General features: G+C 47.1%; 1 protein-coding gene across 11 annotated transcripts in view; it reads right to left on the bottom strand.

The window, feature by feature from the left end:
* Positions 1-12720, bottom strand: part of Magi1 (membrane associated guanylate kinase, WW and PDZ domain containing 1) — a 620496-nt gene that overhangs the window by 62293 nt on the left and 545483 nt on the right. For all 11 annotated transcript variants that reach the window (XM_045135556.1, XM_045135552.1, XM_045135550.1 and 8 more), the window contains 2 exons: positions 10363-10545; positions 7914-8534 (listed from right to left, as the gene is read on the bottom strand). In XM_045135556.1, coding sequence (XP_044991491.1) covers positions 7914-8534; positions 10363-10545 — 804 coding nt within the window. The remainder of the gene's footprint in view (positions 1-7913; positions 8535-10362; positions 10546-12720) is intronic.

Here is a 12720-nt window from a genome sequence, read left to right as displayed (position 1 = left end):
AAGGTCCGGTAGTCCTTTTGAAAACTTGATGAGATTGTGCCGGGACCCAAGAGTAAAGACTGCCCCAAGCACGGGCACTGTATGCTCTCAAGTTCCATGCCTCTTGAATCCCTTACAACGTATGTGAAACTGCAAATAAGGAGCCAGGAGAGAACTGATGGTTAAGACCGTCTGGTCATTGTGGTGGTTTGATTCAGGTGTTCTGACTGCGAGGTTCCCAGCTGATGGAGATTTGGGAATTAACATGCCCAGGAGGCAGTGTGTTGTTGGGGGTGGGCTTATGGGTGTAACAGCCAGTTTCCCCATGCCAGTGTTTCACACATTCTCCTGTTGCTATGGTATACCTTATGTTGGCCAGGGGGTGATGTCCACCCTCTGCTCATGCCATTGTTTTCCCCTGCCATTATGGAGCTTCCCCTCGAGTCTGTAATCCAAAATAAACCTCTTTTTCCCACAAGCTGCTCTTGGTTGGGTGATTTCTACCAGCAATGTGGACTTGACTGCAACAATCATCTTGAACTTTTTTTTTTAAAGCGCTCAGGCTGGAGATATCCTAGCACTTAAGGCCCTTGCGTGCAAAGCCTAATGACTGGGGTTGGTTCCCCAGCACACACGTAAGCCAGATGCACAAAGTGGAGCAGGCATCTGGAGTTCATGTGCAATGGCTAGAAGCCCTGGTACAAGCACACGTGCATGCATGCATGCACACACACTCACACACACACTCTCTCTCTCTCTCACACACACACACTCTCTCTCTCCCTATCTCTCTGCTTGCAAATAAAAAAAATACTTTTTAAAAAAGAACTCTATTAACCATGAAGTTGCCCTTCCTGTCAGATTTTTCTTCTGTTCAAAGGTATAAAGGGAAGAGAAAGAGTAAAATAACAGTATTATTTTCAACACTTAAGAAGGTAAAAGAATTAAGTTCTTCCTGGGGATGGAGCTCAGTTGGTCTAGTGCTTGCTTAACATGAGCAAAGTCCTGAGTCCAACTCCCAGCAACACAAATAAATAATGCTGGGCATGGGGTACACACCTCTAATCCTAGTGCTGAGGAATGTGGATGCGCACCTTTGATCCTAGTGCTAAAGAATGGGGGTGCACACCTTTGATCCTAGTGCTGAGGAATGGGGGTGCACACCTTTGATCCTAGTGCTGAGGAATGGGGGTGCACACCTTTGATCCTAGTGCTGAGGAATGGGGGTGCACACCTTTGATCCTAGTGCTGAGGAATGGGGGTGCACACCTTTGATCCTAGTGCTGAGGAATGGGGATACACACCTTTGATCCTAGTGCTGAGGAATGGGGGTACACACCTCTAATCCTAGTGCCGAGGAATGGGGGTACATACCTCTAATCCTAGTGCTGAGGAATGGGGGTGCACACCTTTGATCCTAGTGCTGAGGAATGGGGATACACACCTTTGATCCTAGTGCTGAGGAATGGGGGTACACACCTCTAATCCTAGTGCCGAGGAATGGGGGTACATACCTCTAATCCTAGTGCTGAGGAATGGGGGTGCACACCTTTAATCCTAGTGCCGAGGAATGGGGGTGCACACCTCTAATCCTAGTGCCGAGGAATGGGGGTGCACACCTCTAATACTAGTGCTGAGGAATGGGGGTGCACACCTTTAATCCTAGTGCCGAGGAATGGGGGTACACACCTTTGATCCTAGTGCCGAGGAATGGGGGTGCATACCTCTAATCCTAGTGCTGAGGAGGCTGAGGTAGGAGGATCACTGTGCATTTGTGAGTTTGAGGCCAGCCTGGGCTATAGAGTGAGTTTCCAGGTCAGCTTGGCCTATAGCGTCTATAAAAGTATTATGTAGAAATTTCCAGAAATCAGCACTTCACGGTATTGAATTGCATGCTGTTAGAGTAGCAAGCATATTGTTAATAATCTGGCTTTTTGGCTACTGTTCCTCTCTTAATGTGCTTAACAAGTCTAACTTTATCATAAGTATGCATAGGAAGAAACATGTGCATATATACATGCATAGATATATAGTATGTATGTATGTATTAGTAATACCCATGACTTCAGACAAGCACTGGGGTCTTCAGACAAGAGGAAAGGAAGGAACAGTGTCTAAGGACCAAGAGGGAAACTGAGGGTGTGGGAAGGGATGCTACGTTATGTTAGATGGGAGTGGTGAGGGCAGGCTTGTTGGATGAAAAGACCTCTGAGCCAAGGCCAAGGATGTGAGGAAGGAAAGCCTGAGGCTATCTGGTAATATCAAGTGGCAGGTCCTGACACAGCCCTTTGGAGGCCGCTTGGCTGTGAGGACTGCCGTTACTCCATGTAGCTAGAAGCCACCCCAGACCTCTCGAGGAGGCCACTGCAGGGCCCGGTGGGGTGGCAGATGGTGCAGGGTGGAAGCCAGGCATGGGGTGGGCGAAGTCCAAGGCCAGGGATCCCGAGGAGGGAGGGCTGGCACGCTGGCTGGCAGGAGCACGCAGAACGTAACGCTGTTAGGATGCCACTCCTTACGCCACCTAAACTCATGTTCCAGAAGCTCTGCCGCCAGCGCGAGACAGCGTTCCGGCAGTCAAACACTTAAGTGGTGCAATTTGCATTTCATTCTCCAGTCCAAAACCAGAGGGCAAAGAAGACAGGCGCCTGATCACCCAGTTTAACTCTCAGGCGGGCAGCCCACTAGGGTTCTAATTGCCATGGCTTCGCATCATTTCAAAATGGAAAGAAAATGCATACGAGAGGCACGCTCACACCCATGCGCGGAGCCAGTGCCAATGAGGTGCTTAGGCTGAGACTGCACCTTGCTCTTCCTGCGTGGATGGATGGCGACGAAATGCAGCAGAAAGTATCCGTGAATGTTAACGAGAATTAGGTGCTATCAACCTGCCTGTGGACTTCAGGCCCTGTTCATCCCTCTATGCATGCGATGCATTCCTCAATAACTACGCTACTTGGGGGGTTTCCGTGTGTGAACCACATCCAACGGTGATGTTGCTAGGGTAGCCTGCTGCTTTTAAGGTGAGAGGCTGTATTGTATAGTGGTCATGTGTGTACCCTATGGAACTTAGAACCCTGGGTTCGAATGTTATCACTGGAACAGTCAGGGTCTCAACTTCCTCTTTTAGACACAGAGCTAAGACTTCACATACCTCAAGGGACTCCATGCTTATGAGACAAGAACCATTTGCATTGTTTCTTATGTTGAACTAAGTTGAGAGAAGGCAAGTGACATGTTCAAGTTCACACAGCAAGTAAGGGCTAGAGGGGGCTGCCCCAAAGATTCTCTGGTACAAAACACTCTATTTTTTCTCCCTCCCTCCCTCTCTCCTTCCTTTAGGTAGTAAAATGAACATGGGGACAAGAGGGTTCACTTGCTCTCAGAATTCCATGGCTTAGGGACAACAGAGCTGGACTCGGGGGCTGGCTCCTGACAACCGCTGTTCGGCTCTTTCCCATACATGCCCTCTCCAAAGCCTAACATACATTCTCCACTATCACAAGGGAAAATCTCTTTAGCTGGAATCATGTCTCATCTCAAGCTTACTTTAAAAACTTTTAAAATTTATTTTTGAGAGAGAGAGAGGAGAGAGAGAGAGAGAGAGAGAGAGAGAGAGAGACAGGGAGAGAATGGGTACGCTAGGGACTTCAGTTGCTGCGAACAAACTCCCTTGTGCACATGTGTGACATTGCACACTTGTGTCACCATGTGTCTGGCTTACGTGGGACCTGGAGATTCAAACATGAGTTCTTAGGCTTCACTGGCAAGCACCTTAACCGCTAAGCTGTCTCTCTAACCCTCTAGCTCCTTAAAGGTGTGAAACCTGTACACAGGAGACACGGGTGCCGGCCTCCTTATATAGGATGCCTTATATAGGATGTGCTCCCCTTAAGACCTTTATGGAGCAAGAACAATAAACAAAACCACTGTTAATCATTAGTTATTTTTCCAAAAACATCTCAAAGAAACCTGTAGAGTCCTGCTGGTGCAGGGTGACGGATTTCTGACTGCAGATGCTGCGTTAAAATTTTCAAGTCAGTTCAAAGCACTCCCTTGACTGGATGGCAGAGCGTGGAGGAGGAAAGGACACATGGTGACGGCGAGGAGACAGGCACAGGAAGAGGGTTGCTGAACCAGTAACCGTGAGAGCGGCAGCCGGGGTGCTGTCGTTGCAGAGGGCCTTGGAAGAGACCTGCCACCATCCCAGGAACCCAGAGCGTGCGTGGGCAGACAACCCTGGCCACTCCAGACCTGATTCCAGAAAGTGACACGAGGTATTTCAGCCTTCGCTGATTTCCATCCTTATGGGGAAAGTGAAATGAACCGGAGTGTGATTAACAAGGACAAATAAGAATGAGCTTGGGGGCTTGGAGGATGGCTCCGTGGTCAAAGGCGCTTGCTTACAAAGCCTGCTGGCCTGGATTCAGTTCCCCAGTACCCACATAAAGTCAGATGTACAAAAGTGGTGCAGGCGTCTGGGGTTCATTGGCAGCAGCAAGATGCCCTGGCATGTCCATTCTCATTCTCTTTCTCTCTCTCAAATAAATCAGTAAACATATTTTTAAAATAAACTGTGGAGCTGAAGAGATGTCGTAGCAGTTCAGGTGCTTGCCTGTAAAGACCAAGGACTCAGATTCTATTCCCAGTACCCATGTAAGGGAGATGCACAAGGTGGCGCATGTGGCTAGAGTTTGTCTGCAGTGGCTAGTGGCCTTGGCATGCCCATTTTCTCTCTCTCTCTAATAAACAAACAAATAAATAAACTCTTAAAAACAAAAATGAACTTGGGAGTTAGGAATGAAAACATGATACAAACATCCAATTTTTTTCGAGAGTAAGGACCTATTCTACAAAGCATGAATGGTGTGGACTTAATGAATTGACCACTCTGCTCACCAGGAGCCATGACAGAAACGAGACTGACGTGGAAGGACTCAGCAAAGTGGCCATTCACTGTCTCACCCACCAGGCTGCTGTCCTGTTTCCCCACCAAACCTCCTCCTTAAACCCTGGCCACACAGAGGGAAGACACGGCGGCAGAACACACGTGAACAACTAAGCACGGAACAGACAAATCCATCTACAGGCTTTTGAGAAACACTAATAGCAGATAGTGCTGGCTCTCCAACCGCAGATGCGCAAACTTCCCATCTTGCACATAAATCAAACACAAGGCATGCGACGGAAAAGTTTAAAGATGGCTGATGTTATGTGACTAAATTACTCCGGTTCTGAGGCAGACCACGTAGATGCTGATGAATGAGGTCACCACTCTGGGTCTTTCTATGTGAATGTTATAAAATGGAAAAGCATCAACAGAAAGGCAGTCTGGAGGATTCAGAAGAGAGATGGCAGACAGAGTGAACATCAGGGGCTCTGTGACTGTTAACAGTTTTTGGATATTTCAGACAAATTCATCACCATGAGGATTAAGCTAGTAGACAGACTGCCACAAGGCTCTACTTTTTGGTCCTCTTAAAAGTAAATAACACCATTCTCCTCCTCTATCTGTCTCGTTCCTTCTCTGTCTCAAAAATAAATAATTTTTAAAAGGGGGTGCTGGAGAGATGGCTTAGTGGTTAGGCACTTGGCCTATGAAGCCTAAGGACCCAGGTTTGATTGCCCAGCACCCATGTACGCCAGATGCACAAGATGGCGCATGCGTCTGGAGTTCGCTTGCACTGGCTAGAGGACCTGATGTGCCATTTTCTTTCTATCTTCCTCTTTCTCTCTCTCAAATAAATACATAAGTGCATGCATACTTGTAACCTCAGTCCCTTGGGGAGCAGAAACAGCAAAATTACTGGGGTTCCCTGGTCAGCAAGACAGACTTAAAAACAGCCACTGGTTCAGCGAGAGACTTTCTCTGAAGGAATATGTGGATGAGTAACAGAGGAGGACCCCTGACACTCTTGCCTCTGTATGTGTGCACACCGGGGGGGGGGGGGATATCAACACACACACTTGCACACAGTACATCCACCCCCCACCCCCACACACAGTGAATCTGACCTGATAGGAAGACTCAGCACTAGAACAAAAGTGCAAGCAGGTCACCGAGGAGATAAGCTGGAGCTGAGATGTGCCTGATCGGTCAACAACTATTTAGAAGTTTCCACGTGGCCAGCCACAGGCAAGGAAAAATATGCAAAGTCAGATGGCTCAGAGCGAAGTTGGCAGAGCACCAGAGCAAGTGCCACAGGAGCAGAACGGGAGGGGGAGGGCAGGGTGCCTCAGACCTTCCATGAGCTGGCACCTTCCCATAGCCCAAAGAAGTGGTAAAGGTGCCATGCATGGGCACGAGAGCCCTCTGCGAAGCACCGATTCGTCTGTGAGAACCAAGTATCATCGCTGCCACCATCATGTTTGGGTTTAAGTTATTTCCTCCTACATCTGGGTCATCACTTAAGAACCAATTATCTGGGAAAGTGGTCCAGGTGCAGAAATTCGACTGGAACGTTTTCCCCCCAAGAAAAAACCTGCCCAGCAGTTTTAGAAGGGCTCGGGAAGGCTGAGTGGGCCCTGACTCACAGCCCAGTTGCTCTGGATGGCAGATTCCCTCCGCTTGGACCCAGTGAGACTTGACTTCATTCGAGTGCCCAAGTCTGGCTGCTATGCTGTGAGCCCTGCGCTTGGCCTCTTTCCCCAGGACCTAAGTCTGTTGTGAGAAACGCGCTCTGCTGGCAGGAGTGAGGAGACTGACGGTCTCCCTGAGCGCGGTCCTAAAGGCCCAGAGGTGGACGCCGGGCAGAGCGCAGAGTGCTTCTCAGTGTGACGTGTGCAGAGCGCACGTGAGGCAGAGGCGTAGACAAGGAGAAAGGAGGAAAGAAGAAACCTTCATGTCTCTGAACTTATTATCCCAATTCTTTGAGTTAATAATTCCCAAATTAAAAAGAAAGAGTCAGAGGTGTTAATTGCCAGGGTTAACGGGTATCAGTGTGTAGACGGGGTCAGGTGTGTTAAGCTGGCTTGTGGAACTTACGGCCTACTGAAAGAGGAATAAAGACAGAAAGAAGAAGAGAGGGTCTGGAGCTGGAGATGGCTTAGCAGTCAAGGCACTTGCCTGTAAAGCCTAATGACCTGGGTTCAAATCCTCAGTACCCACCTAAAGCCAGATGCACAAAGTACGGCATGCATCTGGAGTTCGTGTGCAGCAGCTACAGGCCCTGGTTCACATATGTTCATTCCCTCTCTCTCTCTCTCTCTCTCTCTCTCTCTCTCTCTCTCTCTCTCTCTCTCTCTCTCTCCCTCTCTTTGGAAATAAATAATGATGTTTTAAAATAGAAGGCTAGGCATGGTGGCACATGCCTTTAATCCCAGCACTCAGGACGCTGAGGCAAGAGAAGTGCTGTGAGTTTGACACTAGGCTAGAACTACAGAGTGAGTTTCAGGTTAACCTGGGTACAGAGAGACTGCCTCAATAAATAAATATAAAGAAAGAAAAGAAAACAGTGCCTGTGATGCCAACAGCCACTATAGAGACATGCAGAACATATTTTATGAATGTGTCAGAGGTTCATTTAGACAATGTGATCAGAACAAGTCAGGAAGAGGAAGAAAGAGGCATTGAAAGACAGGGAAGGATCTGAGACATTGAGACAAGGCCAGCCACAGAACGGGTGTGGCGAGTGTTTGAAGCAATCAAAGGCATTCTGAAAGTGTTTGCAAGCATTTAAACCAAATGATGGAGGCTGGGGGAGACAGACCAGGGGTGGAACGCGCAATGGCCCTGATTCAATTTCCAGTACCACAAAAGATCTTAAAGGAATGTGTATGCATATATGTGTATATATTATATGTAAAGAAAGATAGATAGATAGATAGGTAGATAGGTAGATAGATAGATAGATAGATAGATAGATAGATAGATAGATAGGAAGTCAAACAATGCATTTCAAATTTCAAAAGTAGGGGACCAAAACCAGCCCACGTACCTCCTCGTTGTACCAGCAGCGTGACCTCACTGCCCTTGGGGCACTCGATCAGCATGTCCACCACTTGATTGTGTGTGAGCGCCTGTACATTCCTCTTATTCACTTCCACGATGAGATCTCCCTCCTTAAGACCTCGACAGCGGGGACTGTCGACGATCTGCTTCACTCTCTGGCCACCTCCCCCGGGACTGTCGGCGATTGTAAAACCAAAGCCCATGGGCCCTTTGACTATGTGGACGGTGATGAGTTCTGGCTGAGTGGCTATGGAGGAAGCCAAAGAGACCGTGTCGTTGGGGTAACTGTGGGAGCTGTTGGAAGCCACGTCCGCGGGGCTGCTTGGCCGGGCGTCCTTCACGCTGCTCAGCTTGCCTGTTTTACTACCGTGGCTCGCAGGTGAATCATAGGTCTCTTGTCCATTTACAATGATTGGTTCTTTGTCCAAAATGGCCACCGAAGTCACTAAACTTGTGTTGGGGTCATCTGGGTCAAAAGGCAACGGGTAACCTCTGCAGAGTTCAAGGTCGACACTGGCGCCGATGGGGATGGACTGGAATATTTTCACAACTTGCGCATGGGTGTGTCCCAAGACACAGGTGTCATTCACGCTGACAATTACATCCCCTGTAAAAAGGTGAGAGTTTAAGGGTGAAAAACGCAGCACCCAGAAATGCTGTCTCAGTAACATTCTACTGAAGTTCAGAATATACCACCCTAAGTTTGCCACTTGGCATAGGATTATTAAGGGCTGAAGAGGCTTGGAAAACAATTAGCAAGTGCAGAGCAAATATCTAATTCTCTCCTTTTTCTTCCAAAAATCAGAAGATAAAAGCATATGTGAGAAGTTCTTCCTACACCAAGAAGTAGCAGACTTACTTCAGCATGTTCTTGTCAGTGTAGACAAGAAGTTAATGCCAAGAGTTATCTACACATACCAACCTTGTTAGGTTGACCCTTCACTTCCTAGGCACTTCTCTATCCAGTTAACTACTCCAGCATCTTTGGACTCCTATTTCCTTGTGCAGATCCATGTCAAACCAAATTCATGTTGGGGGTTTTGTTTTTTGGTTGTTGTTTCTTAGAAATAGGTTCTTTCTATGTGTGGTGGTGTGTGTTAGGTGTCCACCATAAACTCATAAATGCTTGGTCTCCAGCTGGTGGCCGTTTGGGAGGTACAGCCTTGCTGGAGGAGGTGTGTTGTTGGGGGCAGAACTAGGATGTTAAGCCAGCTCCCTCCTCCCAGAGTTCAGCTCACCCTCCTGCTGCAGTTTCCACAAGCTGTGGCAGAGGTGGTGTCCAATCTGCTCACGCCATGCTGTCCCCTGCCATCATGAAGCTTTGGCTCAAAACTGTAAGCCAAAAGGAAAACATTCTTCCCACCAGCTGCTCGGTTGCTTTGTTCCAGCACTGAGGAGGTAACCGCAACACTATGTAATACAGGCTGGCTTCAAACTTGTGATCCTCCTGCCTCAGCCATCCAAGGGCTGGGATTACAGGTGTGTGCAGCTTTAAAACTCTTTTTAAAAAATGTTAAAGTTTTTACTTATTTATTTGAGAGAGAGAAAGAGGCAGACAGAGAAAGAGCATGTCAGGGCCTCTATCCACTGCAAACAAATTCCAGATGCATGTGTTACCTTGTGTATTGGGCTTACATGGGTTCTAGGGAATTGAACCCGAGTCCTAAGGCTTTGCAGCAAGTGCCTTAACTATTAAACCATCTCTCCAGCTCTAAAACTATTAAAGAAACTTTCATGGTTTTTTTTTCCCTACTAGCCAGTGTAGTGTAGTTCTTGGGTGCAGCCAAAAAATCCCAAGCAGATGGAGGTTGAATTTTCCTTTTTTTAATACTCCCAGTATGAAACTGAACGGAAGCCGAGTGTAGATTGAGACCATTAAGCAACACCCGACGGCTCCCGTGGCTTATTTTACAGCTAACGAAGCTTTCCCTTAGCATCTAGTGACTTCTCTGCTAATGACAATATAATAAGCATTGAAAGAACACTGAAACTCTGTGTTTTGGATTCATTTACACAAATGGATGTGCGTTTTTAGTAAATTACTAATTTGTTATGTGCAATAGCACTGTAACAGGATCCTGAAGTTAGAGTGGCTTCAAAGATTTAAATCTTAACTGAGAGAGGGTGTCTGTAAAGGAGAGACTTAGTATGGATAAGGGACAACCCTACAGCCAGGGATCGTTTTTACAAAAATTATATATATAATTTCAGAGAGAGAAAACGGGTGTACCAGGAACTCCTGTGACTAAAAATGAACTTCAGATGCATGCATCACTTGGTGCATCTGGCTTGACGTGGGTCCTGAGGAACTGGACCCAGGAGTCAGGCTCTGCAGGCAAGTTCCTTTCACTGCTCAGCCTTCGCTGCAGCCCCAACCATGGGTCTTGGCGCTAAGGCCTCAGTGCACACAGCGTGCCACAGCCTGGAAGACGCACCCGTCTCCATCTTGCCGTCCAGCGCAGCAGGCCCATCGAGGACGAGGCTCTTGATCTGGAGAAACTCGTCAGGTTCATCACCTCCAACCACCGTGAAGCCAAAGCCACGGCTGCTTTTCCGCAGCTCCGTGTGGATGAACTTGCCTTTCAGCTCGGAGGGGTTCCGTGTGAAGAAGGGCTTCCCTGGATGACAGCGAGAATGCAGAAGGAGTGTCACCACAGGCAATTATGAGAATGAGTGAGTGAGTGAACACAGGACAGATGGAAGCCAGGAGTCAGCACAGGGACAGCTCGCCAGGCTCAGGAGCTTTAGCCTTTGAACACAGATGGGTATTTTTTATTTCTTTAAGAAAGAGCAAGCGGGAGTTGGAGAGATGGCTTAGCTGTTAAGTGCTTTCCTGTGAAGCCTAAGGATCCCAGTTCGAGGCTCGATTCCCCAGGACCCATGTTAGCCAGATGCACAAGGGAGCGCACACTTCTGGAATTCATTTGCAGTGACTGGAGGCCCTGGTGCGCCCATTCTCTCTCTATATATCTGCCTTTTTCTCTGTCTGTCACTATCAAATAAATAAAAAATAAATAAAAAAAAAAGAGAGTGGGAATGGGTGAAGCTATGCATTCCACCACTGCAAACAAACTCCATACACATGTGCCACCTTGTGTATCCAGCTTTATGTGGGCCCTGGAGAAGTCGAACCCAGGCCTTCAGGGTTTGAAAGCAAGCAACAGATGGGTCTTAAGAAAGCACTCTCCAATTTCAGGAATGGGATCCTCCCAGCACCATTCTGGTTAGGGGACAGCTATCACACACAGAGCCTGTCACATCACCTTAAAGGGTCACGATGCGGCTGTGGACTTGCTTCTGAGTAGAAGATCCACAGAGCAGAATGTTTTCAACCAAACAGAAAACCCAGGATGAAAATGCATGGACCATCCTAGGAAGTATATCATGGTCACAAAGAACAGTTAGACAAAATGGCAAACCATGGGCTAGAGAGACGGCACAGCGGTTAAGGTGCATGCCTGTGAAGCTTAAGGACCCAGGTTCAATTCCCCAGTACCCACGTAAGCCAGATGTACATGGTGGTACATGCGTCTGGAGTTTATTTGCATTGGCTAGGAACCCTGGTGTGCCCATTTTCTCTCCCTCCCGCCTTCCTCTTTATTAAATTAAAAAATGTAAAAATCACTGTTTTGAAAAATAAAGATCATGACTTTGAATGAAATTCCAGCTAATGAGTTTTCCTTAATTATCTGTTGCTTTCAATATTTTGAAAAATAGCCAACTCAGGTCCATTGATAAGGATTATTTCTCCTTAAAAAAAACAAGTGGTGTGGTGGCACACGCCTTTAATCCCAGTACTTGGGAGACAGAGGTAGGAGGATTGCTGTGAGTTCAAGGCTACCCTGTGACTACATAGTGAGTTCCAGGTCAGCCTGAGCTAGAGTGAGACCCTACCTCAAAAAACCAACAACAAAAAAAGTTTAGGACATTTGGCTTAGTGTATTTTAAAAGCAACAACAAAGTCATATGCCAAAACAAAAATCCAAACTAAACTACTTACTAACAACAGCCAGTTTCAAATTCAGCTAATTTATTGAAAACACATTAGATTGCTAAGTAACTCTCACAATGCTACTAAGGTTTTTGTGGATTTGCTAATAATTAAAAAAATTAGCTATCAATCAGAAAATTGTATTTGTGGCTTCTATCCATATTTCTCTGGGAGAATCTCACTGCAATGTGTTGCGTTATTTAAGCAGTAGTCACTTTCATCTCTCCTAATTCCATTTCCTGTATCCCACTGTTTCCACAGCCTCCTCATCTGGCCTGTTTCTATTAAAAAAAAAAAGTTATTTAAAAAAGAGAGATGGTGGTAAAGCCTCCTGTGCCCTTGCACTAGGAAAGAGCCTGGCACCCAGGAAGAAAAGTTATTTTTGGTTTGCTGTAACGAAAAGGCCTTAAAAGGTCTCTGGGCATGCACACAAGTTTTAATTGCACATTTTAAGTTTCTGGCTCTTGTGAGGAAGGCTCTTTCAAATGGCCTGTTGTCAGAGGACCGCGCGTGAGCTTCCTCCAGTTTGGTCCAAGGCTTACTGGAAGGCAGACAACTGGCAGTCACTGTGGTTAAAGAAAGGCAGGCTTAGCAGGATCTTCCAGGCACCAGGATAGGGGTGCCACCTGCACCGAGGGGTTTTGGGGAAATAACGCCTAAGCCAATTATCAGGTGGAAGACTGACAACACATTAGCTAACCCCTTAAATTTACTTTGGGTGTGGACGGCAAACGGCCCAGACTTCTGTCGGCAGAGGCTGCTGCAGTTGAGGGTAGGGACACATTCAGTCACATGAACACAT

This window comes from Jaculus jaculus, chromosome 16, assembly GCF_020740685.1.
Source record: "Jaculus jaculus isolate mJacJac1 chromosome 16, mJacJac1.mat.Y.cur, whole genome shotgun sequence".
Taxonomy (NCBI): domain Eukaryota; kingdom Metazoa; phylum Chordata; class Mammalia; order Rodentia; family Dipodidae; genus Jaculus; species Jaculus jaculus.
This window is presented reverse-complemented; position numbering and strand designations above follow the sequence as displayed.